This window comes from Macaca thibetana, chromosome 5, assembly GCF_024542745.1.
Source record: "Macaca thibetana thibetana isolate TM-01 chromosome 5, ASM2454274v1, whole genome shotgun sequence".
In the NCBI taxonomy this organism is placed as follows: domain Eukaryota; kingdom Metazoa; phylum Chordata; class Mammalia; order Primates; family Cercopithecidae; genus Macaca; species Macaca thibetana.
Window position 1 is genome coordinate 107,448,677 of NC_065582.1, and position 27,717 is coordinate 107,476,393.

The 27,717-nt window shown below is 40.2% G+C and overlaps 2 protein-coding genes across 2 annotated transcripts in view; one reads left to right on the forward strand and one right to left on the reverse strand.

Moving 5' to 3' along the window:
- The window catches only part of KDR (kinase insert domain receptor), a 47,522-nt gene extending 28,014 nt beyond the window's left edge, over window positions 1–19,508 (reverse strand). Inside the window, exons 1-11 of the mRNA XM_050790524.1 lie at window positions 19,140–19,508; window positions 14,969–15,062; window positions 12,458–12,654; window positions 9,139–9,269; window positions 8,732–8,900; window positions 7,975–8,114; window positions 6,832–7,009; window positions 4,190–4,304; window positions 3,939–4,102; window positions 1,264–1,420; window positions 214–337 (exon numbers count right to left, since the gene is read on the reverse strand). Of these exons, the coding sequence (XP_050646481.1) occupies window positions 214–337; window positions 1,264–1,420; window positions 3,939–4,102; window positions 4,190–4,304; window positions 6,832–7,009; window positions 7,975–8,114; window positions 8,732–8,900; window positions 9,139–9,269; window positions 12,458–12,654; window positions 14,969–15,062; window positions 19,140–19,206 (1,536 nt within the window). The 5' untranslated portion in view covers window positions 19,207–19,508. The remainder of the gene's footprint in view (window positions 1–213; window positions 338–1,263; window positions 1,421–3,938; window positions 4,103–4,189; window positions 4,305–6,831; window positions 7,010–7,974; window positions 8,115–8,731; window positions 8,901–9,138; window positions 9,270–12,457; window positions 12,655–14,968; window positions 15,063–19,139) is intronic.
- The window catches only part of TMEM165 (transmembrane protein 165), a 777,160-nt gene that overhangs the window by 454,280 nt on the left and 295,163 nt on the right, over window positions 1–27,717 (forward strand). The window lies entirely within an intron of this gene.

The following is a 27,717-nucleotide window of genomic DNA, read 5'->3' on the forward strand; positions in this document are numbered from 1 at the left end:
TAGATTTAATGTCATAGACTTTTTATTTTTCTCTAATAAGCTATTAATAAGTTAATGGTATAGCTAAAAGTCTATGGTATTTTCAAAGTGACTTAATATGCTATTATTTTATCACCTAGACTATTTGATTATTAATCTCCAATATACTTCACATATTATTGTAGCATCCTTCCGTTAAAGAGAGATTTTCAAATTTTAAAACTTCAAACTCACTTTGTTTTTTCCTTCAATTAGAGCAAATTGATTTTTATTGACTTCAATTTTATTTCCTCCCTGGAAGTCCTCCACACTTCTCCATTCTTCACAAGGGTATGGGTTTGTCACTGAGACAGCTTGGCTATAAGAAAGAGATAACAGAGCATATTATGATTTAATTTTTCTTTAATTCTAGTCAAGAGTAAGGAAAAGATTCAGACTTTGGTTATTCTGTTCTTAGAAATAACTTCCAATGCAGCCTACCACGGTACAAGACTTGGCGCCAATTAAAAATAGGCATTGACTACGAAGGAAAAGGCTCTAGGTAGATTCATTCAGGATACGGGAGGGAAGCAGCTATTCTGGGAACAAACCTTCATTCATAAATTGGATCGACAAGACAATTCAAGTTAATTTAGTTCAAAGGAAGGCAAGGAAACTTAGAAACCACTGGGCTCCTTAAAGTAATTTCTCTGGGACCATAGTCTCTGTGAAGGAAATGATCAGCAGCTGAGGAAGAAGCTCGTAGTGGCCATTTCAAAAACAACAACAGGAAGTGGACTGCTTAGGGTGGTAGTGGGTTGGCTGCTGCTGTTGTGTTTTTCCCTAAGGATGTCTGGACATGTGTCAGAGCATGATAAGCTGGGCCTGAGACCCTGAGGACTGGGGCTGGGTCTATCACTGCCTCTCATCTATCAGCATTTCCTCTGAGAGATGGATCTTCACACAGACAAGAAGGAGCGATGTGATATTCACCAGTTGATTGGTATTGGGAAAAAAACCAAAGACTGGCAATTAGCAAACTGAGCAAATAGCCTGTGTTTGGAGAAGTGTACCTCAGGGATAACCTAACAAGGCTGAGCTTAGCTTATCCCAAAGTAGGATACTCCAAGCAAAGACATCCCTTAAAATGTAAGACACAGAGAAAGATGGATGGAGATTCAGGCTACCTCTTGAGAGAAAACTTTCTTCGGTTTAGGCTTCTCCATTTAGGATGGAGTCATATCATAGTTCAGCTGTAAGAAATGCAAGACGGCAGGAAAGCAAAGAGCGTGTGGCCTTACTCACCTGGGCTCGTTGGGGCACTCTTCCTCCAACTGCCAATACCAGTGGATGTGATGCGGGGGAGGAATAGCGTAGACCGTACACGTCAGCGTTTGAGTGGTGCCGTACTGGTAGGAATCCACAGGAGAGATCAGAGATTTCTCACCAATCTGGGGTGGGACTGAAGATAGGAAAAACGACCTTTGAATTGTCAATCAGCTTTGAAGAATGGGAAATAGAGGATTTCAGCAACTAAAGCTGACTTTCTTTAAGCATATGATTTTGCTTCCACTTCCTTTTTTGAAGAACACTTAGATGTGGAAACAAGAGACCTGCGTTCTAGTGATACTCATAAAAATAACAACTAGCCAGGCATGGGGGCTCATGCCTGTAATCTCAGTATTTTGGGAGGCCAAGGTAGGTGGATCACTTAATCCCAGGAGATCAAGACCAGCCTGGGCCACATGGTGAGACCCCACCTCTACCAAAAAAAAAAAAAAAAAAAGAAATTGAATAAAATAACAAAATAAAATAAAAATGGCAATAAGCTAATAAACTAACAAGCTGAATGACTTTATGCAAGTGTTGGAATCCTGTGCCTCTCATCTGCATTATAGAGATAGTTCTCTCTGTCCTCTCAAGTTCACGAGATCAAGGGAAGGCTACAGAAAATAGCTGAAATAGCACAGTAAATACATTTATTATGTGCCAAGCATTGTTTGAAGTGCTTTGCATGAATTCATTCACTTAATCCTCACAACCACTATTACTATCCTCAGCTTTATACACGAGAAAAAATGAAATACAGAAAAAAATGACTTGCCCAAGGTCACTCCGTTAACAAACGGCAAAACCTGGAACAAACCTAGACACTCTGACTTCTGAACCCAAACACGTAAACCACCTCATGTTAAAGGAAGGCATAAATCTTTAGAGAATGCATTACTGCCACCACCATCTGAGTCTTTCATTCCCTCTCCCTCTTCCTCCCTCCCTCCCTCTCCACTCCCTTTCCCTCTTCCCCTTTCTTCCTTCTCCCTTCTCTCACTTCCTTCTTTCTTCTCTCCCTTTTTCCTTTCTTTCTTTTTTGACTCCAAAGTCAAAACTATTTCGTTACTACTGTCAACTTAAAGCCTCAGGTTATGCTTTCAAGACTTGACTTCTTTTTTATGTTTATTTCACATAGCAGAGTATATGCTAAAGTGAATAGAATATTTAGTGGCTTCATGAACTGATGAAATGGGCTATTTGCTGTCCATGTTTTGTTTTTATTTCCCGTTCATTTTCTCCTCCCATCCTACTTATACACTTTCCAGTTTCTCCTCTCCCCAGTCCCCTACACCTATGCTGCTTCTGAACAACCTCTGTGGAACCTGTTATCTTGTTTTTGTTTTTTTTTTTTTTTGAGACGGAGTTTTGCTCTTGTCGCCCAGGCTGGAGTACAATCTCGGCTCACTGCAACCTCCACCTCCTGGGTTCAAGTGATTCTCCTGCCTCAGCCTCCCAAGTAGCTGGGATTACAGGCGCCCACCATCATGCCTGGCTAATTTTTGCATTTTTAGTAGAGACGGGATTTCATCATGTTGGCCAGGCTGATCTCGAACTTCTGACCTCAGGTGATCCATCCGCCTCGGCCTCCCAAAGTGCTGGGATTACGAATGCGAACCACCATGCCCAACCTATCTTTAAAATATTCCCTGAAAAAAAAAATAACGCCAAGTTCAGCAGCCTACAGAAGAGTATTAGGACACATAGGGAAGCACCTTAATGCCATGGGAAAATATCCTGAAGTTTTAATATGCCATACCAGAAGGGGGAACAAAGAATTACAATAGAGAAGCATTTCTCAAACTGTTTGGAGTGAGAGATTAACGAATTTGCTCAGGGGAAAAACGATGCTCCAGTCAAATAGGTTTGTTAAACCTTGAATACTCTATGTCTCTCCCCCTAGAGAATACCAATATATATTAGTATATAAAAGGTCCTGAGAAGTCCCTGTAATAAAGAAACCTGTTACACATCTACACATCACCTTAGCACCTCTCACACTCACTTGACCATGGCACCCTTCTCACCATTCCATTCCAAACACTTATTTGTACCTTTCAGTTTCAGAAAACAAAGTTCAAATCATCTTTAAATCAAAAACGTACTATTTTGCCTTTACAGACTCAAAATCAGACCCTGAACTCCTGTCAAAAAGGAAAAAAAAAGCCCCCAACCAAGCCAACAATGCCAACTTCAAAAGCCTTCAGAGTTGGAATCTGCCTGTACCTCACTGATACATCAACTATAATATCAAACTAGAAGCTTTGCACAAAATCTAAGGAGAAGGGTCTTACACATCTGTGTGCCAGGTGGGCAATTCCATGAGAGGGGAACATTGTAGTATAACTTAACTTGACAACTGTCCCTGTGGGCATTATTTTTTCACAACATTTGAACTGTCGAGGGTATCACTACTTTAATCTTGCATTTGACCACCACAAAGCTCATTTACGTGGCCTCTTAAACAAACATGGCCAGAGCACACAGTCCTACATTTCACTTCAGCTTCACCACCCCAGATGACTTTTGTACATAGGCCCGGCCATGATGTGAGTGAAGCAGCTGGAGGCAGAGGAATGGTGGCCTGGCTGATTAGGAAGACAATGTATCATCATAAATCTTGGGCAGAGAGGAAAATTGAATGGACTCACCATACACAACCAGAGAGACCACGTGACTCTGCTTCTCCTTTGAAATGGGATTGGTAAGGATGACAGTGTAATTTCCTGTGTCTCTTTCGCTCACTTCCATGATCGTCAGCACATGCCCCACTTTAACTGTGTGATTGGACTCAAGGGGTATTCCATTTTTATACCTATGAAAAAGAATTCTCAGGAATTAGTACAGTCGAAGGATTTGCTCTCACATGAAATGATGCTTTGTGTTTATTTCTAGTAGTTACCATTTTATTTCTGGGGGCGGGTAACCAAGGTACTTCACAGGGATTCTGACACGCTCCCCCACCGTGGCTTCCACCAGAGATTCCATGCCACTTCCAAAAGCAACAAAAGGTTTTTCTGCAAGAAATTTTTTTTTAAATGTCAGCTTATTGTAAATGGTCGTTTGGTTTAGTTTTTCATTTCAAGTGAAACATCAAAAACATTGAGGGTCTGAGTAGCTGCAGTTCCAAGATTCCATGTACTACCTTTTAGTGGGCCACATTTCAGCTTCTCCCACACCTCCCGTGTTTCTCCCACACCTCCTGTGCTTGCATTTGCTTTTCTCTCCCCACTAGTGCACTCCCATAAGCCTAGTGATTGCTCAAGTCTCAACTCAAACACTTGCTCCTCTGTGCAGCTTTCTCTAAGTCCCCCAGAGATGCTTGGGTGCTCCTTCTCCTCTGCTCCCAAGACACACTCCACACACCTCTTCCACCATGTGTTAATAGGCCCGAGGACTCAGTCCTCAGATGTCCTCTTTATTTACACCTTCCTCTAGCCTCAAGTTTAAAGTATCATTCACATACCTCCTAAATATGTGCCTTCTGCCCTGACTCCTCTGGGTTCCAGGTTGATATATTAAACATTTCCACTTGGATGTTTCATAGGCATCTCCAGAGAAACATATCTAACACTGTTTCCCTAAATTTCACTGCCTCCTCGATCTTTGCCATCTCAGTAAATACCACCACCATTTACTCAGTTGCTCATGCTAACACTTGGGTCATCTTCCACTCTTTTTCCCTTATACTCCACAACCAGTGAATTGATCAGCAGACCCTGTTGACTCTACCTTTGAAATATATCCAGAAGCAGATCACTTCTCACTATCTCTACCTCAACTACCCTTGTCCAAGCCACTCCTCAACTCTCACCTGGATAAACGTAATTAGCCTCCCAACTAACCTCCTTGTTTCTGCCCCTATTTCCCTGAAGTATCCTGGAGAACAAGAGTACTTCTATCAAAACATAAGCCAGAGCACGTCTCTCTCTGTGTATTTTGGCAAGTGCATCTTGGCAAGTGAAATAATTTAAATAAATTTAGGACACTTAGTGATTACTATTTTGTTCATTCAGAAGAAACTTTCAAGTTCTTGCTAGGGATGCCACATGACCTAGAGGTCAAGAGCATAGCTTTGTAGTCAGGAACTTGAGTTCCAATCTCAACTACTAAGATGAGATGAGCTAATAAAGTAAGGGCTCACTAAATCATACTTGTTGTAGTTGTTGCCACTTTTATGATTACAACTCTAATAAATAGTATTATCTAAGGTATTTTTACAATTCCACTTTATTGATGCATTCTCATGATATAAAATCCAAAATCCTTTCCAAGGCTTATAAGTAGGATGCCACACAAATTACCATGTAAACTCAGACATTTATGTAAATGAAAGAGAATTAACAAAAAATTAAGGTGATTTACTCAAAGCCAGTTCAATTTAATTCCAGTTCAATTACAGTTGACCCTTAAACAACATAAATTTGAACTACATGAGTCCACTTATAAGCAGATTTTCTTCCACCTCTGTCACCCCTGAGACAGCAAAACCACTCCCTTCTCTTCCCACTTTTCCTCAGCCTTCTCAATGTGAAGACAAGGATGGAGACCTTTATGATGATCCACTTACACTTAATGAGCAGTAAATATATTTTCTCTTCCTTATGATCTTCTTAATAACATTCTCTTTTCTCTAGCTTTATTATAAGAATATGGTATATAATACATATAACATATGAAATATGTGTTAATTGACTGTTTATGTAGCAGTAAGGCTTCCAGTCAACAGTAGGTCATTATTTACATTTTGTGGAAGTCAAAAGTTATACCTTGAATTTTTTTTTTTTTTTTTTTTTTTTTTGAGAAGGCGTTTTGCTCTTGTTGCCCAGGCTGGGGTGCAATGGCACAATCTCGGCTCACTGCAACCTCCGCCTCCTGGGTTCAAGCAATTCTTCTGCCTCAGCCTCCTGAGTAGCTGGGATTACAAGCTCCCACCACCACGCCAGGCTAATTTTTTGGATTTTTAGTAGAGATGGGGTTTCACCATTTTGACCAGGCGGTTTTGAACTCCTGACCTCAGGGGATCCACCCACCTCCACCTCCCAGGGTTCTGGGATTACAGGCGTGAGCCACCACGCCAGGCCTATACATGGATTTTTGACTGCAGAGGGAGGGTCAGTTCCCCTAACCCCTGAATTGTTCACAGGTCCAACTATATATTGCTAAATGTTTCCCCAGTTTGCAAAGCTCATGCTTATTCAGGTAGGCCTCTCAGCCTTATAATAAAACAAAAATTTAAAAACTACCCTAGCTAATACTATTTATCATAGTAATAATCCTAATAGCAGCAACAACTATAATAAGTAATACTAAGTGAGCTCTTAGTATATATCAGCACATCTCATCTTTAAAGTTGAAGTTTGAACTCAAGTTCCTGACTACAAAGCTACGCTCTTGACCTCTAGGTCATGTGGACTCCCTAACAAGAAGAACTAGGAAGTATCTTCTGAATGAACAAACTAGGAATCACTAAGTGACCTAAATTTATTTAAACTATCTCACTTGTCAAGGCACAGAATAATTTCCAAGGAGACCATAACTTACCATGGACCCTGACAAATGTGCTGTTCTTCTTGGTCATCAGCCCACTGGACGCTGCACAGGTGTACAATCCTTGGTCACTCCGGGTTACACCATCTATAGTTAAGGTGCTCAAAAATTTCTTCATCTCACTCCCAGACTGGGTTTTTAGATCTCGGTTTACAAGTTTCTTATGCTGATGCTGAAAAAAGAGTTGACTGAACTTCCAAAGCACAGCATATAACATTACCCAATAACTTCTAGTAACACAGAGAATTAAATCTTGGCCTTTGGTAAACATTATTTAATGCTAATAACAGGGACACCAGAACTTTTAACCTCATGCAGCCAATGATGTATTTGGTTTCAGGAGAAATAAATGGAACCAACTGAATTAGGATTTTTAAAACCTCACATGGCGAAAATGAGATGGATATAAACTGCAGAAACACAAGTAAATGTGACCACTGTTTAAGGAGCAGAGTATCTCGTGCCACCTCTTAAAGAGAAATTCCCTTAAAAGGAATGGAGATCAAAAACTTTGGAGAAAAGAGAAATGACATAATGTGGAAAGATGTAATCACCTAGAGAAAACTAATATTCATAGACTGGCTGTTGCAGAACAGGACAAAATTCCTGGTATTTCACCTTTTCGTGGGTGCTATCTGTTCTGCAATTCCCTTAACTTGTGTGTGTGTGTGTGTGTGTGTGTGTGTGTGTGTGTGTGTGTGTGTGTGTTCTAAGACTTTTAAATTTTATCTGGCCAAAGAGGCCCCTATCTCTGGCCGGGCGCGGTGGCTCAAGCCTGTAATCCCAGCACTTTGGGAGGCCGAGACGGGCGGATCACGAGGTCAGGAGATCGAGACCATCCTGGCGAACACGGTGAAACCCTGTCTCTACTAAAAAAATACAAAAAACTAGCCGGGCGAGGCAGCGGGCGCCTGTAGTCCCAGCTACTCGGGAGGCTGAGGCAGGAGAATGGCGTAAACCCGGGGGGCGGAGCTTGCAGTGAGCTGAGATCCGGCCACTGCACTCTAGCCCGGGCGACAGAGCCAGACTCCGTCTCAAAAAAAAAAAAAAAAAAAGAGGCCCCTATCTCTCAAGCAAACTTCATTGGGTCTTATTATCTAAGTATTTGGAGGTCTGGCTTTGAATCATTAGTGTTACCTTCGAAGAAGGGTATTCCCAGTTGAAGTCAATCCCCACATTTAGTTCAGTTCTTGCTGTACAATTTAAGACAAGCTTCTCTCCAACAGATAGTTCAACTCCATGAGACGGACTCAGAACCACATCATAAATCCTATACCCTAGAGCAAGTAAATTGAAAAAACAGAACATGAGAGAGAAAATAAGCCTATAACTTTGCACAAATTTATTTTTTAAAGTAATGCAACTTTAAAACACACCACATTGTTTTTCCCTGCAGGCCTCACCAATACTTGGTAGCTCCCAGAAAAATGGCCAACGGAGATTTACAAAGCACTACCTTCACAGATCTCAAAGATGTTGTAACCCAGTGGATAGAAAAGTAGCAAACTTTCAGTGGTCAGTAGCCCTAGGCCAGTAGGGCCAGCTTTAGCAAACTGCTGAAGTTTCCATAAAATAGGTATAATTGAAATAATTGATAGCAAGCAATGCTCTGAACATTGAGCATAAATGAGCTCCAGTAATACCATTCATTTTCATCCTTTTTTAAAAAAAAATTTCTTTTTCATCCTTGATCTTGGCAAGAAAAGAGACAACCTCAATTGCACATGGGTTTATTTGGTAGAGAAGAGCAGATGAATTGCCCAACACCATATCCTGAGTTCCTATACTTTTCAATATCCTTCTTCACTGTACATCGTTATCTCCAAGATCTTAATACAAGGAGTTACTCTCTACTATCTGTTATTAATGATATGGAAAGGAACTTTCCTCTTACCTACAACCACAACTATGTACATAATAGACTGGTAACTTTCATCATTAATTTTTGCTTCACAGAAGACCATGCCAGCATAGCTGATCATATAGCTGGGAATAGTAAAGCCCTTCTTGCTGTCCCAGGAAATTCTGTTACCATCAGGAACAAATCTCTTTTCTGGGTACCTCTGGGTAATAAAAAGAAATACCAAATATTTAATCCAGTACCAAAAATGAGAGCCATGTACAATGATCACTGAAGAATTCATCTTATCTTTAAGAATACTAATTAGTTTTATTCAGTGTATTTCGCCCTTCGTAAAGGATCCTGAAAACTCATTGTGAATATTATAAACAGGCTACCCGTCTTACTATTCGCTTAAAAATATAAAAACTTAAGAGACGATTGGAGGAGATGCAACTTACTGCACAAAGTGACACGTTGAGATTTGAAATGGACCCGAGACATGGAATCACCACAGTTTTGTTTTTGTTCTCAGTAATGTACACGACTCCATGTTGGTCACTAACAGAAGCAATAAATGGAGATCTGTAATCTAGAAGAAAATTTAGTTTTATTAATGAGTTAATGGTATTTACTAGAAAAGTTGGTCATTTTTCAGGTTCCTAAACTCTAACCAGACAAGTGAATGACTGGAAGCGACACCTCACACAAGCAAAGGCATCCATAGCTTATTCTACTGATAGACATCTGGCTCCAAGACATCTGGCTCCACACTTGGATGGGGGTGTATGTGTGTGTGTGTGCGCACACATGCACGTGTATGTATTTGTGTGTATAAAAATTTTGAAAAAAACTCCCAGTTGAGATTGACTCCTTTCACAAGGTTTATTGACAAGTAGAATATATTTTTATAGATTTCACATTTTAAAAGATTAATCATTATATTTTTTCAAAAAGAAGGATAATATTTACTTTAAAATTTAAAGTTAAATCTATACACTTTACCAACAAGTTTTACTGATGTTTAAAATACTCATGTGCTTTCTCTTTAGGTAAATAATGTAAATTCCATGAAAATCAATGAATGGATCCCAAAGGATCTTTAGATTAACAGGAAACAACTAACATTTTTGAATTTGGTTATTCAAGAGGACCTTTTATGGGAGCATTTTAAGATTCCGAAGACTAGGGATATGATTCTTTCTAAAATCATGTTTAATTGTTTTTGCATTTAGTTTAACATTTAGCAGTCATTGATATCTTCAGTGACAAACATTTGAAAAGCTACTGTTCCAAAGACTGAGAAGAAAACCGAAGAGATTCTGACCGGATTCAGTGGCTCACGCCTGTAATCCCAGCACTTTGGGAGGCTGAGGCGGGCGGATCACTTGAGGTCAGGAGTTTGAGACCAGCCTGGCCAGCATGGCAAAACCCCATCTCTACTAAAAATACAAAAAACTAGCAGGGCATGGTGTCATGCGCCTGTAGTCCCAGCTATTTTGGAGTCTGAGGCAGGAGATTCGTTTGAACCTGGGGGGCAAAAGTTGCAGTGAGCTGAGATAGCACCACTGCACTTCAGCCTGGGCAACAAGAGCAAAATCCATCTCAAAAAAAAAAAAAAAAAAAGAAGATTTCACAGCCATTCATTACTCATACAATGTTAATATGCTGTTGGAAACTTAGTCCATTCCCCAGAGATAGAGATGATGTGGTGTGGAGTCATGCTTGAAATCTCAGAGAGATAACATTTCACATTGCTATGCCCAACACATCTGATCAAGCATTTTCAGAGCGCTTCATAATAGTCAGTCAAAGTGAAGAAAGAGTTAATTAAACCACAGGGGACAAAGGCAACTAATTCCCTACAACAGCAGAAGTTTGATTTCCTTCCCAGCTGGAAAGCACAGAAAAGCAGCCAATCTAGCCCACCACATGCCATAGTCATTATCTTATGAGGCCAGGGCTCACTTCCTGGCTCCATCCATTGCTGAAGAGAATAGGGTCAGAAGATTAGGGAAGTAAGGTGGGGACCAGAGGGGACATTAAACACCTATCCATAGAGAATACTTCAGTGTTTGCTTTCCCATTGTTTAACTTCGTGGCCAAAATCTTGGACAGCCCAACTCCTAGAACTTTAGGCTTAGACAGGAAGCAGAATTTAATGGTATACCCAAAGACAGGCAGTATACCAATAAACAGTGCTAGGGATTGCCACTTCTTAATGTTGCCTACCTTTCGTCCACATGTTAGGAAATATTACATAACTTGCTTACAGAGCAAGCCTTTGGAAGCTAAATTAACCCTTTGACGTAACACTAAACCTGTTTAGTAAATCAGTTCTATTTCGGTATCTCAAAAAAAGGAAATAAACAAAAGAAACCCAAACAACCACTCAGCCTCTCAAAATAAAATATTTACTGAAACTCATGAAATGAATTTTCACATGTCTCCAAGTTTCCTGACTTAGGAAGAAGTAAATAATGAGATATTATGGGGGAGGTTCAGCTTGTAGTATTTCTAGACAGGCTGAAAGCAGGAAATCCTTGCAATCTTCTGACCGAGCTGCATCTCTCAAGACTGCCAGGTCAAAAGGAGCCAGAAATTCTCCAAGATGTGAGACTTGTCTCTTTCAAATCCTGTGGAGGGAAGGAGGAGGGCACAGAATTCTATCTTGGACAATGCTTACTCTGGGCAAAGATATTTCTCAAACATCGTGAATCCAGTGGCACAGTTTATTTTCATATGGTCTCAACTTTTTCATTGCACTGACCATATTACACTACTGAAATGTAAGCAGAGATATGCAAGTGTGTTTCCCAAAGCTGATGAAATTCTTGCCTTGTAAAAGCTTTTTTCTGAGAAAAAAGCCTAAGTCATCTTCACCTGTCTCAAATACTCTGGGACGTAAAGAGGCATATACATAAAACATAAAATGTCTGTTTATCTTCACTGAAAGGAAAAATATTTGGTACATGCAAGCAAACTATGATGCAACCCTTACATTCCTCAAATTCATATCATAGGGATCTCATTAGTTAAGTCAGGTTTTCACAGAAAAAATAAGATAGTGTAAGATTTTTGAAACAAAAGAATGCATAACTCATTATAAATGCTGAATATGTGTGATATTTATTTTATACTATATGGACGTTAAGTCAGCCTTCATAATATCAATCCCAAATTGCACATCCTAGAAAGATACAGCATATCATCCAAGATCTCAGACCAAACAAGCAAAGGAAAGAAACATTGTCCTGAAAAGAGTCTGAAGCAATGTCTTTATTTGCACATGAGTATGGGAATTATTTTCTATGAAGTATTAGTAAGAAAAAAGTTCCTGTGTGCAAAAAACTCCAGAGCCCTTGGCAAAAATGCTTTCCTATGCATTCTTGGGAAAATCTCCTACTCTGCTGTAGATAACTTTTCTCTCCACAGAAATTTCTCCAGAAAATCTTCCTCGATTTCAAGAATTTTCAGTTTTCTTCTCAAACATAAGAAGACTTTTTATAAGTCTCAATGGCCAATAGTGAACACAGATTTACCTTAGAAACAAAGATCAGACCCAAACTAATTGGGCAAAAGAGAGATAACACAGCCAAAGCTCCAGAATCAATCAGTCTTATTTCTCAGAGGAAGCCTCAGGAGAGAAGAATTTTGTGTATTCCTCTTGGCAAACAGCCTTTAGACCAAGCCCTTTGTAGTACTCAATTCTTCTTTGAGCCTATTGTCTTTTATAACTGGTAAAGAGACGTGGGAAATGAATTTTATTCCACCACTTACCTTGAACATAGACATAAATGACCGAGGCCAAGTCAGTTTCCCGGTAGAAGCACTTGTAGGCTCCAGTGTCATTTCCGATCACTTTTGGAATTGTGAGCGTCTTACAGAAGAGGCCATCGCTGCACTCAGTCACCTCCACCCTTTGCTCACTGCCACTCTGATTATTGGGCCAAAGCCAGTCCAAGTCCCTCTGTCCCCTGAAAAATTAATTTCAGGGAGGTATTAATATGAAGTGCCAGACTGTGAGGCTATTTCTAAGAAAAGAGAAAATTTGGTTTTGAAACTTAAATAAACTCTTTAACAGACACAGTCAAAGTCTTCTACCAGCCAGGCATGGTGGCTCATGCCTGTAATCCCAGCACTTTGGGAGGCCGAGGCAGGTGGATCACCTGAGGCCAGGAGTTCGAGACCAGGCTGGGCAACATGGTAAAACCCTGCCTCTACTAAAAACACAAAAATGAGCCCAGTGTGGTGTTGCATGCCTGTAATCCCAGCTACTCAGGAGGCTGAGGCATGAGAATTGCTTGAACCTGGGAGGTGGAGGTTGCAGTGAGCCAAAATCACGCCACTGCATTCCAGCCTGGGCAACAGGGCAACCCTGTCTCAAAAAAAAAAAAAAAAAAAAAAAAAAAAAAAGTCTTCTACCAACAAGTCAGATTGACATATGATAAAAAGTTATAAACTCAGCTTCAGAAGTCACTTTTGGCATTCCTGAGTTTTCCACTAATTAATGCATTCTTTCATTCAACAAATATTTGTTAAGCATCTACTATGTGCCAAACTTGTTAAGGACTAGAGAAAGAACAGTGAACAAATCAGACAAAAATCAATGCCTTTATGGAACCTCAGTCTAACTGGAGAAAACAGGCAATTAAAAAGTAAGTAAGATTTATTGTATAAAAGATGGTGTTTAGTACTATGAAGAAAAATATAGAAGATGCAAAGAAAAGGGGAAAGAATTTTGCAGGAGGTGGTCTTGATAAAGCCGGCCATAGGAACATCACGAAGAGCAGTATTACAGGAGCACAAATAGCACATGGAAAGGCCCTGGAGCAGGTGCATATCTGGAGTATTAAGGGAACAGCCAGGAAGCCAGGCCAGCCAGGTAAGAGTGGCCAAAGTGGAGTAAGAAGTGAGGTTAGGAAGGAAGGCGGTGGAAGTAACAGTCCCTCAGGACCTTGTCAGGGCCTCACATTAAAACACAGATGGCTTGTACTGCAGCATTTCTCTACAAGGCCCCAAGGAAGATAAGACGATAGTCAATATCAAGAAGAATGTAATATTATTGGCCCTTCATTCAAAGAATTTAAAATTTCCAGGAAGTTGCAGCTAAATCAATGAAGTTACTTTTAACACACTCCATGGTTTTTTTCAGAACATAAGAAATGTTTATGCAGAGTTTTAAAAAGGGAGCGTGGGATCCTTGGGGATTTCAAATAGCCTTTGTTATCGAGGGTTGGTAAAAGGAAAATCTAATGGGAAATGTGTCTTGAACGAGTAAAGCTAGAGAAACAGCACCTGCTACTGTATTTTTTCCCAAGTGCTGGGTATTGGTAAGGGGCTAGGGTATTCTTTACACTGCAGTCTAAAATAGATGTATGTCATTCGGTTTAATGCTTAGTATTCAACAAGCATGAAGCAATGGCAGTAAGCTACCCAAGGTCTTTTGTGGACCTCCAGCACTCTTCCAGGAGGGAAACATCACCTCCTCTTTTCACAGTCTCTACCAAAAACACACAGGTCCTAAGAAGCCTCCATGCCTTTCATGTGTGATCACTATGTTAAACCCACGGGTCTTCTGTCTTTCATCCTGGGGTAAGGGCTGAAAGGCAAAATGTAAAGGCCTCTTCCTCTTGACAAAGAAGTCTATTCCTCCAGTTATCAAAAATCAATAGCATGACTTCTTGCTAGCAAATGGGGAAAGATGTATTCCAGAATATCAAGGCAGAGCCTGAGCTCCATTATTTATGCAGATCATGCACTCAGTTATATTACCCACTAGATAGTAAATTGCTATTAAATATTACTGCCTAAATATTAAAATTAGAGTAATAAATTTATTATAAAGCAAAGTTTTTGGAAAGGGATAATAAGATGTTCAAGAGTCATACTGAGCATAATAAATATAGTCCCCAATTTTTTCAACTCTGTTCCTTAAATGTATGCCCTCAACTTCATTTATTCATTCACATTTATTGAGTGTATGTCCAACATACGCCAGGTGGCTGTGCTGGTTATTGAAATGTGGGCGTGTGTGTGTATTCATGTGCATGTGTGTCTGTGTGTATGCATGTTAGCAGAGAATAGTATAAAAACACCAGCAAAATGGTACAGAATTTTTGAGAGAAAACTCTTCTCATTTTTCATTATTACATCAGTTCTTAGAAACCTCATCACTTATGAACAATTACTACAAGCTCTATTACAATTCTACTCTACTGGAAATTATTTCCACTCAATAAACAATCAGTTACTTAACACAAGAAATCTAGATCTAGAATGAATCCTTACCTGCAAGTAATTTGAAGAGTTGTATTAGCCTTAATTGTAAGTATGTCTTTTTGTATGCTGAGCCTGGGCAGATCAAGAGAAACACTAGGCAAACCTAGAAACAAATTAAATAAATGAATGTAGTTGCCACTGAGTTAGACCTAATAGGAAACACCTTCCATAAACAATGCATACTCTATACTTTAAAAGGCCTCTTCAGCAATTCATTGTATAAAACTGGGAATTTACTTTTACCATTCTCAGTAAAAGTTCACAAGCTGTGTCATAACAGGAAGAATGGGCAGATGGTCATAAACCAACACAACAGTTCTGCAATTCATGGAGCTAGGGTGGAGTTCCTGTTTTCCTGCATTGCCAACTTCAAGGTCTTACAAAAGGATATGGGACATTGAAACCAAATGAACCTTCATCTGATGATCTCACTCCCTTGGGAAAGGACCCACTGACATTTCTTATAAAACATAGGATGTACACATTTGACTAAATTGCTGATTAATGAATCCCACTTAGAGGGATTTCTATATAGTTCATCTATGTACCCTGAAGGGAGTGAGAGAATCTATGACCTTGTCTCATTTTCCTTTATCGATTTTCTAGTGTGCTTCCTCTGGTAACCAAACTACCACAGCTGAAATAATGGCTCAATAAAGACTGTACATTAAAAGCATGGGAGAGAAATTGAGGAAGAGAAAACATTCCCCAATTCCACACATACATGCATGTTAATATACTTTTATATATGTGTGGAATTTTCCCAATTTCACACATACATGCAAATTAATGTACTTTTCTCTCTGCTGTAATTCATTAGCATTACCCTTTTTTAAAAAAGCATATGGATTTTTTGGTGAAAAATTTTCCCAATTTCACACATACGTGCAAACTAATGTACTTTTCTCTCTATTGTAATTCATTAGCATTACCCTTTTTTAAAAAAAGCATATAAATTTTTTTAAGTGTAATGCTAATGAATTACAATTGAGAGATCTGAACTTATTCATCAAAGCCCTGAACTCATCCTGACATCAAGCTTCAGACATAAGAAACTTGTCTTTACCTAAAAGGGATAAGAACCAGAAAAGTACCACGGCATAGATTCCTCACCACGGGTCACTCTACAGCAAGATAATTGAATTCTCTGTCAACTAAATGTGAAGAGCTATGAGGTGTTGAAAAAGCATGAGAGAAAGAAAAATTGTCCACTATGCTAGAGTCTTAACAAATATCAAGACTTAGAAAATACCAGCTTTAAAAAAGTAATTGATGCTGGGCAGGCACCCAAGCTTTCTAAGTCATATCAACTAAGAAAAAATGACTCCCTAGGCCTAAACTGGCATTGACCTTGCTGGGCAAATAAGAGAGTATGAACAAATAGGAGGAAGTATGAGATGGTATAAATAGAGAGAGTATAAGTAAATATCCAGTGCAAACATCCAATGCATTGAATCTGAGAACCCCAATGTGAACAAATGCAGGCAAAATGAATAAGTGACTGCACATGTTCTCACACACTGCACAGATGTGCAAAATAAGTTACTGACATAACTGGTCCATATCATGGTCTTTAAATCAATAATGTGGTTTTAAAATAACTGGAAACTAAGTTATACCAATATATCTCAGAAATTAACTGGCGTTGGTACTGACTTATGTTTAGGGCAGTTTTGTTCTTAAGACTTTAGACTGTGTCAGAATATCCCTGGGTCTACAAATCTGCATTTTTAACAAGCATTTCAAGTTACCCTAGCACAGATGGTCTATGGGCCACTCTTGGACTGCTGCTGGTCTGGGTGGTCATGTTTAATTAATTTGCACAGTACTTTGTGTGTGGAAGGGGGGTTATATTTATGTTTTAAATAGAGAATGGGATCTCACTATGTTGCCCAAGCACTTCTTGAACTCCTGGGCTCAAGCGATCCTCCTGCCTCTGCCTCCCTAAGCACTGGGATTACAGGAATGAGCCACTGCACCCAGCCTGCACAGTACTTTTTAATATGAAAGGAATGACTGCCCCCAACACAGGCAAACAAAAAACCAAAGTGTTTAAAAGCAAAATGAAACCATCCCACTTTGTCTAAGAAAAGGAAAATGAAAACAATTCATTTGGATAACACAGATTTCAAACTTGACTGGGGAACACTAGGTTGAGAAAGATGCTGAAAACGTGATGTACAATTCACACTACAATCCAAATGAGAAAGAATCCATTATTTGGGCACATTCTTGTGAGAAAAAAATGGCAGTAAAAATAACTCAATAAGCTGTGCCCACTCGGCTACCAAAATGAGAAACTCTTGAAGGTCCCTCATCATTTATTGCCACAAATCACATTCTAGACACACTTTCCTATGTAACAAATATTTTAAAAAAGAAAACGTATGTCCTTCATTCATAGAAAGCTGAGACAATGCCATACTACTCTAGAGACAAGTCTACGACAAAAATCTATTCAACAAGGCTCTCGATAACTTCACGTTCATATTTGTAGACCAACAGTTTTTTTTGTTTTGTTTTGGTTTGGTTTTGGTTTGGGTTTTTTGGGTTTTTTTGCTCCATTTAACTTCATTCATTTCATTGGCAAGCTTGAGCTGGACTCTTCAGAAAGTTCTAAAGAAATAACTGTAAGAGGTACATATGCTACTACTCAATAAAAAGCCCTTCTATGTTCAAATCCCATAACCAATATTAATTAATTTGTGCACTGTTACCCTTCCAGCTCAAAGACGGGAAGGAAAAACAACAGTGCCTCTGTCTCTAGAATTTGATGGCACCAATTACAGCCCAATCCAATTAAGCAAGTAATGCACTCCAAAAGGGCAAGTTCACCATTATATTCAGGGCGACCCAACTGCCGACTGCCGTTACTACTGCGCTAGGAAACACCCCAGGCTTAAAAGCAACTAACTTATTTGTGGAATACAGAGAAACCACATGTTCCAGACCTTCATTCTCTTTCCATAAAGGGGAAGAGAGAGGGTTTGTCAGGGACAAATGAATGTCCATGGTGGACTGGCCCCGTTGAACCAAGTCATTATAAAGAAAATTCAATAACCATGGACAGATGATCTTGGTACTGTATGTGGGTGTGAGTGTCTTTTAAGACATGTGATTCTTGTCTTAGGAAGTAAGAAATTTTTTTCCCTGAATTATTAGACCTTGTTTTTTCTTTCTGTGACCCTTTCCCCTTTCTCACCCTGGAAAGGGTGGAAATCTGGACATCAGCAAACTGGCTGCAGGAAAGAAATACTATCTAAGAGGTGGGGAGAGAAAGGGAAGTGAGGAAGAAAAGACAGACAGCTATTGCCTCAAGAACGTGTGTGCTCCTAATTGAAGGAGACAGAAATTTTAGGTGGCAGGGAGAGGAAGGAATGGCACTAAAGCTAGGTACCAAGTACCACAGGAAAGGTTTTCGGAGCTTGAACTTCTGACTATGCGCTTACTCCAAGGACCACGGCGCTTTGGAAGATGTGCAATGCTTTACGCAGGACAGTTGGCTGTTACTTGGAGACCCTTAGGGAAGCTGTCACAGCCCCCAGGACAAGTCCCTATTCCCCTCCTTCTTCTCTCTGCAAGGAGAGTGGCGTCCTGCACCAAAGAAGGAAAAAAGGTTTCTCTCCTCTCCAGACCCCACTTCACACAGTGGGTGTGCAAATGTGTTCGAGCATAAAGACAACAACGGGCCGGGTCGCGGCTCTACTCGCAAAGAGGCAGAACCGAGTGTATGGTGCGATCCGGGAGACCCGGCTTGAGATTCCTGCAAGGTTTCCTTCCCTAGGCCCGGACTAGGATGTTGCGCGCAGCCAGACAACTTTTCACCGGCTATTCTCGCCTGCGGAGGCACCTCCTGCCTGCCAGCCCGGGCACCTTCCCACCTCTGCCTGCCAAGAGCCTGACGGTGTGTCGGCATCTCAGGACACGCTCCAGCCGAGGTCCCTGTCGCAGACCAGAGTCCTGGAAAAGGAACTGGGCTAGAGCACAGGAGACCACAGACTCGCTAGATAATCGGGCCAGTCTCTGAGTCTCAGTTTCCCTACTGGTCAATGAAAGATCGCGAAGTGTCAAGTCCCGTCCAACTCTCCAGCTCTACGATTCTGGAGTTAGATCGGGCTTTCAGGTCCTCTCCGCCCTCACCCGACCTGTCCTCCTTCCTCCTCGGGAGTGGGCTCCTTACCCACAGAGGCGGCCCGGGTCTCCACGCAGAGCCACAGGGCGACGGCCAGCAGCACCTTGCTCGCCATCCTGCACCTCGAGCTGGGCAAAATGCCCAGAACTCTGGAGCCGATTCTTTCTCCCAGCGCCTGTCTAGAGAAGGAGGCGCGGAGACGGAATCCGCGCCACCGCGCAGCGCAGGACCGTTGAGCGCACACGGCTTGGGAGCCCGGGTGCCGACCGCGGCTGCAGGGGCGTCTGCGGATGCCAGTAGGAGAGGATATCCCGGCTGCCAGACTGGCTCTCTGCGGCGCGCAAGTGATGCCCGGCGCAGGCAGAGGAAACGCAGTGACCACACACCGCCTGCTCTCCCGGGGTCCCCGGACTCAGTGCGGGGTGGGAGCTGGGGCCGAAACTCTAGAGCGCGGGGGCGGGGCCATGCGGGGCGGGGCCGGGGCGGAGGAGGGGCTCTCCCATGCGGCCAGCCCCTCCCCTCGCCCGGGTGCGCAGCGGCGATCTAGAGCTCCCCAAGCTTGTTTACATCTCCCCATTTCCCCACACGCACGGACTGCGCCAGGCCTCAAGTCGCCCAGGAGAGAACATCCCGGAGCAACAGCTTTGTTTCTGGTGTAAATAAAAAGTAGTCGGTAACAGGCGCTGAGCCACTCCGAGGCTTAATCGCTTGCGGGTCCCGGAAATTTGGGGAGCATCACCAGGAGCGCAGCGAGAGGCACCGCGCCCTCACCAGGCGCGTCAAAGTGCAGGACCCTCTCCGCCATCGCGCGCGTCTAAAGTGGCCGAGAATCTGCAGCAGTTTGGAGCCACAAGGGAGAAGCGGATACTGAGCCAAATACGCCGAGTCGCAAGCTGGCAGCGGCTCCAGTCAGTAGTTTTGGTTTTTATATTAGGGTATTTTGTTTGGCCAGCATAATTGTAGTTTAAAAAGCTGAATCTGGTTGCTCTTAATCAGAAAACGCACTCGCCCTGTTCGCCAGCATTCCCGCTATTTCCCAAAATATTTGGCGGCTCCAAGTTTGAAGTTACCTGCCTAGCCCCAGGAAGGCATTTTGGTTTGGGACCCCTGCCTGGCTCTCGCCAGAAAACCTATAGCAGGGCTCCAGGGAACTGGAGTATACTGGGCCCGTCCCTGGCATGAGGCTTTCCGTAAGAGAGGGTTTTGTCCATCGTGTTCCCCAACAAAGAGCCCTAGTGAAACTGGCCAGGCCCCTTTTCAGAACAGAGCTTCCAACCAAGATATCCTTAGGCCCAGGGGAAGGAGACCAGCTGCCAGCGGGCTTCAGTGGAGGAGCAATGAAGCAAAAGCACCTAGGACACTCTGTGACCAAATTGCACAACTGTCTCCACGTGTGTGGACTTCTTGCGGCAGCTGTTCGGAGGGGAACTCCAATTCCTTCCTGACCACATTCGTTCCTTCTTGTTTTCTGTCCACATCTCCCCACACCTGGGGAGTGACATCAAATGTCCCTTTACTTCATTAAATATGAATCTTGCAAATGCCTATGTCTCTTACCTCCCAGAGGAGCTTTTTAATGACAACCTAAAGGACCATTCTTCACCAAGATAAACACACAGAATTATTATATCTACACCTAATTCAAACTGGATTGACTGTATACAATTAATGTAACCCGTTACTTATCTTCATCTGTTTTTAAATATTTACTGTATTCATCCTTCTACCTTTCCAAGTTGACAGATGAAATATTTTAACACTGAAATATAATGAATGTATATGGCAAAAAAAATTTTTTTGGAAAAACACAAAAAGGTTTAGAGCGAAAAGACTTTCTTTCGGCAGAGGAATTTTTATGTTTCCTCTTTTTCCCAAGCAGATTCTTAAACACAAGTATGTAGATATGTCACCCTCCTCTTTCCACAATTGCGTGGTGTAAATGCTGTTTGAGCCTTGCTTTTTTCCCTTTAAATTTTATTTATTTATTTGAGACAAGGTCTCATTATGTTGCCCAGGCTGGTCTCCAACGCCTGGACTCAGTCCATCCTCCTGCCTCAGCCTCCCAAAGTCCTGGGATTACAGGCATGAGCCACCCTGCCCAGCCTTCACTTTATAATATACATTGGAGATTCATTCTACATCAACCTTAAAAGCTCCATCATTTATTTATTTATTTATTTTTAAAGAGGCAGAGTCTCACTATGTTGCCCAAGCTGGCTGCGAACAAAGCTCATCTTTCCATCTTTTCAATGTTGGCATCGTGCTCTACTGTATAGATGTACTCATATTTATCTGGGAGGTATTTATTTGGGGAGGGGAGAGAATCTTTAAAGAAACTCCTCTCTTCCTGCTAGTAAACTTAGCAAATAAAATAGGATGGACTCTGGCAGTGTTGGATAAAGTGGTGGGAGATGGAACCTGGTAAGGAGAGGGCAGTTTTTATCCATCTCCATCACCAAACAATTCCCTATCAGCCTTATTTACAATTCATGACACTTCCTCTTCCATGTCTCATTTAAGAAGATAGCGTCTCCTCTGAATGCAAACCAGAACCTGCAGGCCGGTGGTAATAGCCCCCTTTAGAAGTCTTGGAGGAAATGATGCGTCTTTGATGGCCGCAAGACCAGAATTTGGCAGAGTCTCAATGAAATCAGTCTACCACTTTCCCTCCCACACAGCACTTAGAAGTGCCTTAGGTTCACACACACACACAAAAGGCAAAGTGTGTTAAAAAAAAAAAAAAAAAAAAAAAAAAAGGAAAAAGAAAGATAGAAAAGTCTGTTCCATGTGCAGCACCCTCTCATTAGCCAACATCGCAAAGGAGTGACTTTTGTGAGTTAACCCAACAGTACTGCAACCACCTAGCAAAGTGCCCCAAATGTGTTGAGTGTTCCACAGATGCTATTCAGATGCGACAGCAGAATAGTAGCTAAGTGCACAGACTCTGGGGCCACTGCCTGGATTTTATTCCCTGATCTACCACTTACTATCTGGGTGGTCTTTACCAACTTACTAGTAACTTATCTATGAAACACAAAAAAAAATTATAATAGTACCTTTTTCACAGGGTTCTTACAAGAATTAAAGGAGTTACTGCATGTAAGGCACTTGGAATAGGCCCCAACACAGCTAGTAAGCACAAGATCTTGGACATAGTAAGTACCAGGTACACATTAAGAAACATTCTGCAAAGGTTAGTTATACTACAATGCATGGGCTTCTTCATGCTGCTGAGATCTAAACTGCAAAGAAGGTTCATTCATTCAACAGTTTTTGAGCACCTACTACATGTTAGGCTCTGAACCAGGAACTGGGGTTATGATGGTGAAAATAATGGCAAGATGAGCTTAAATGAGGAATCATTGTAACAGCCTCACCCAAGACAAATTTAATTTAATCTTTAAGCACTTCTTGTCTCCAGCTACTTTTCTGGGCTTGTACATACAGAATATACATTGTTCATATTCAAAGCACACTGCATAAATTACTCTCCATGATCTCCAAATTTGGTTACATTACCAACAGTATTTTGGACTCCATGTCTTAACAAGTTATATGAAGATTGGTCAAAAGTTAATAACTGTGGAAGTTGAACAGTGGGTACTTAAAGATTCATTTGACTGTTCTCTCTACTTTTATGTGTTTGAACGTTTCCATGATTTAAAAAAAAAAAATCGATTTTAAATGACTGTAATCAAAGGGATGCCCAGGCCAATATACCTCTAATTTTCCATTGTCTTTTCCTTGATATGGTGAAAATAAGGATTTGGAATGTCCTTGAGCATTATCTTTTAATCATTTCAGTCAGAGGCTTCATCATTTGTCAATGAAAATAATAATTCTTACCTACCTTAAGAACTGCTATGAGACTCAAATGAGATCATCTCATGAAAGTGCTCTATAAACTGTAAAATGCTGATGATGGTAATAAGGATTCAATAGATGTTTAATTTTTTTTCCTTAAAGTACTTGTTACCAAAGCCTTTAATTAGGTGTCTTCCATGTATACCTTCATCGCCTAAGAATATCAACGGTTCAAAAATATTTCTGGCCAGGTGTGCTGGCTCATGCCTGTAATCCCAGCACTTTAGGAGGCTGAGGCAGGAGGACTGCTTGATGCCAGGAGACTGAGGCTGCAGTGAGCTATGATTGCACCACTGCACTCCACCCTGGGTGACAGAGTGAGACCCTGACTAAAAAAAAAAAAAAAAAAAAAAAAAAAAAAAAAAAATAGTATTTCCCATATTTCTTTGAGATAAAGATATAAATATAGAGAAGAGATACATGGAGACATACATGATTAACAGAAAATTTTGCAGAAAATATCTAGAAGGGTACACACCAAAAAAATACCTACCTCGGGGAAATGGTTGAGGCACAGAGGCAGAGGGATGAGAACTTGTACTTTTTGCTTCATATATTTCTATAATTTTTTTCAAACCAAGAAAGTATTACTTTTACAAATAAAAAATACTATAAAAGAGATCAGCTCTCTTTTCTAGGGGTTTTTGTATTTTTAAATATGACCATTTATTGATTACATGTTTGCATCGACACTTTCTCATGTTTACTATATTTTTCTTACCATGTTCATTTATTTTCAACTTACCAGAGCCTATGACTACCTCACTAGATGCTGGCTCAGTTTCATAGCCCATCCATACTTACAACTATTGTGCCTTGGGAAATCATAAGCATACCCTTTTTTTCTCATTATCTACCTTCTTTAAACGTCTAACTTTATTTTACTTCCTGTGTGATTTATACATTTAACTTAAGATATATTTGTATGTTCAAGAAAAAAAAAGGCTATGTCACCACAAAGCCAAGCCTGCCTCGAATGTGTCCAACAGTGTTCGATTTTATTTATAAAGCCTTATATTCTAGTAAATATAAAGCAAATTCTCCATCTTCTTTGAGAAAGAGATTAAAGAGAACTTGATTACTTGCTCCCTGCAAAGGAAAAAAAATCTCAGTTACTATAAATATGTATAACTATGTTCCAGTCCCAAACTCTCCCGTATAGTTTCTTGGAATATGTCACATAAGAATAGATATAGTAATTGTTAAATGTGTAAAAGATGCAAAGAATTTAAATAATTAACTGAAAGCCCACACGGCACCAGAGAAGGGTACTAAAAACTAATAAGAGCTAACACTTTTTGAGCACATCATTTCAGCAGGCTCTGTCCTGAATACTTTATTTCTCATTTCATCCTTATAACATCCCATGAGATGGCAAGCACTATTAGTATTCCTTAGAAAGAAAAGAAGTAAAGAGAAAAAATATTTATTCTCAATTTAAGTAAGTGTCCCTTTGCCTTCCTAAAAGTCTTACCAAAAAAAAAGTTGCTATATTTCTTTGTAAATAATCAGTGAAGTTTTTCATCATTAATTAGGAATATGATAAAAGGAGGGCATTCTTTGCTTTTTTCAATAACAATAAAAAGAAGGGGTAGATTTTGGAGCACTTACTATGTGCCAGGTATTTTCCTTGGATTATCTTATTTAATGCACATAATAACTCAATAGAAAAGATACTAAAATTATTCCCATTTAAGGGAGATGGGAAAATGAGGTTTAGAAAGTTTAAGTAACTTTTGCAATGTCCCATGACTGTAAGTGGTGGAATCAGGACTTAAAAGCAGAGAGGTATTAAGCACCCAAAACAGACCCCTCCAAGCACATACAAATAGCTTTTTGTTTGTGGTTTTTTGTTTTTTCGAGGACTAATCTCATTCAAGGCATGAGGCTGAGTGAATTGATGCCACTGACTTCCTCTGCCTCTCCATAACAATAGCTTCCATTTTCCTAGATGCATGAAAAGCTAAGTGACTTAGAAGAGGCACTCTGAGATGGCTGACCAAGGAAGAATGCAAAGCAGGTAATTAGATCTTGCCCTCCCAACCTGCAGAATCCCAGCCACATTGAATATTTACCTTCCACCCAACCCCCAAACCACAGATCTTCTCTTCCAAAAAAAAGAGTAGTTGCTTCTATACAAATAATCACTTGCGCATTTGGGGCATTTCTTTTCTACGATAATTTTTTGCCATTTGTTCTCCCGGACATACCTTCCATACCCAGTGCAAATATCTGTCCGAAGTGATATGTTTTGTTTTTTTATTCAGCTGTCTGCTTCAATTCAGACGCTTCTAGGAGAAATAGGCAAAGACAAATCTTACTTGAGCAAGTAGTTAAGTTTGGAAGGATAGTTGGTAAGATCTAATAAAAATGGTTAAGGACATGATGATGGTGCCTATTAATAAAATCTATTTTGTGTCCTATAGACTTATTGTGTTATGTCTAATTAAGCAAAGCTATTGTAAAGATACTTTGGGGTTAACATTATATGTGCTAGCTATGTAAAATGTACTTTATATGATTATTCTCAAATTCACATTTAGATAATAGTCATCCATTTAATAAATATATCCAGAGTTATACTGAATTTATACTTTATCATTGACAAATTAATGTGGACTATTTTGTTATTCACAGAACTAAGAAATTATTTTCCTTTTCCTGTACACACATAGCACTTATGCAACATCTGATAACATAATCACATGTTTATGCAAATGTTTCTCCCTCAAATCAGGAATTAGGTCACATTGATTTTGTATTCCCAGTGCCTAACACAGTCCCTGTGCATACTCACCTCTCGACACATTAATGATGTCCAAGTTATTTTTGTCATTTCCATTTCTGCTGCTCTTTGTTCCTCCTTTGCTTTTTATTTTTTCAGAATCACATGCCTCTGGAGTATCCATTTCAAATGTATTTACAGAGAGCAATTTGTGGGAATAAAGAGAACTATGCAATGTCAACATAGACACAACGGAGTGAAAGAGTTAGTTCTTAATTTTTTAAGCAGTAGGGATTGAAGATTTTTGTTTTTGACTTTGAGTACAATGAAGAAAAAGAAATAAAGCATTTATAAGAGTTGCATGTATTATACAAGAAACGTGTGATTGAAATGTTGCATCTGTGTCATTTGCAGACTTGTAACCATTTTCCAGTGAATTAATACCATCTTCCTCCTTAAAGCCTATCAAGTTTTCGAAGAACTGAATAGTGCAAAAAAACACTTTTAGTTCCCAGAGAAGTGCTACAGATTACCATTCCCTTACAAGAAGAATGTGTACACTTCCAGGTTAATTGTATTAGTTTGCAATACTGTTCACATTTTTATAGACTAAAGATAATGTTTCCCGGTAATGCCACTTCACCAGTGTTGAGAGCAAGATAACGACAGCAGAAAAGTTTTATGTTCTTTGTATATAAATTTAGTCTCCAGAGTTTCCAAAACATTGGTGAAAAGTTCCTGGAGGCACAAATAAAAATTTTTTCTTTGAGCAGTGTTTTTGAATGTTCGTTTGTAATATATTACTGCCTTGCTTCACTTAATAAAAAAAAAAAAAAAAGAAAGAAAGAAAACTCACCAAGGAATGCCTCACAAAGAGAGAAATTTTTAAATAAACTGAAAAATACAACTTAAAATCTAATTGATAATGATCCAATAATTGGTCAGGCTGGTTATAGGCAGATGAAAGACTGTAAGGGAGTCATTTCATGCATCTCATCACACAATATAAATAAAAGATCCAGCTGTGGAGAAAATGATTCTAGTAACAAAGCACCACATCAAAAATATTCCACATTAAAATGGTCTTTGGATATATACAAAAACACTATATTTCGTTATCCTAAGAAAACTTGACCTTGCTGCTCCCTAAAGCTACTTAGTAGTCTAGTACTTTGACCTTTCCCTCAAACGAGTTCTTGAAAGATAAAATGACATCCCTCACCTTCTCTCCTCACGTGCAATAACTTCTTACTCTTGACTCTGCCCAGCATCTCCACAACAGCCATCCCATTGTCCACCCTCTTCTTGAACCTCCGTCTTTGCTGAAGCTTGAAATACTCATAGGTATACTCCTGCCTACCAGCCAATGCCCTTCACTGGCTGACATTCCTTTGCTCAACCCTAAACATAAGGATCACCAAATCCATTCTTGGTCACCATCCCTTGTACTCTTCCATAACTTTCTCAGGAATTTTATTTCCTCTGTGCCTTTGACTGTCTTCCTTATGGAGAAAACTTGAAAAATTGTGCTCTTCAACTCTGATTTTCTACCCTAGCTCCAGCTTCTAATCTCTAATTCTTCCTGGACATCTCTGTGTATGTTCCACCAATTTCTTAAATTCAAAGTGCCCAAAACCGAATTCTGCCTCCTTCAGCCTTCTCAAGCTCGAAGTCCCTCTAGATGCTTATACTACATTCCATGCTGTCCCCTGCCTTTTATTTTCCTCTCAAATCCAATTTTGTCTACATTCTTTACTTCCCTTGTATCCATCTCCTATTTTCATTCATCAGACTGCCCTGACTTATGACCAGTTTGCCTTTTTCTTGGAATATTCCAGTCCACTCATCACTCTACTGCCAAAGTTATCTTCCTAAAACACAAAGTTCATCTGTCCTTCACCTTGGACAGTTGACGACTGTACACAGCATAAAGCCCCACATCCCAAGCCTGTGTTTAAAGGTTCTGTTCTTTGCTGCTTCCTATTTATACAACTTACCTCCAAGTATACCATGGACATACTATTAGTCCAACTTTCT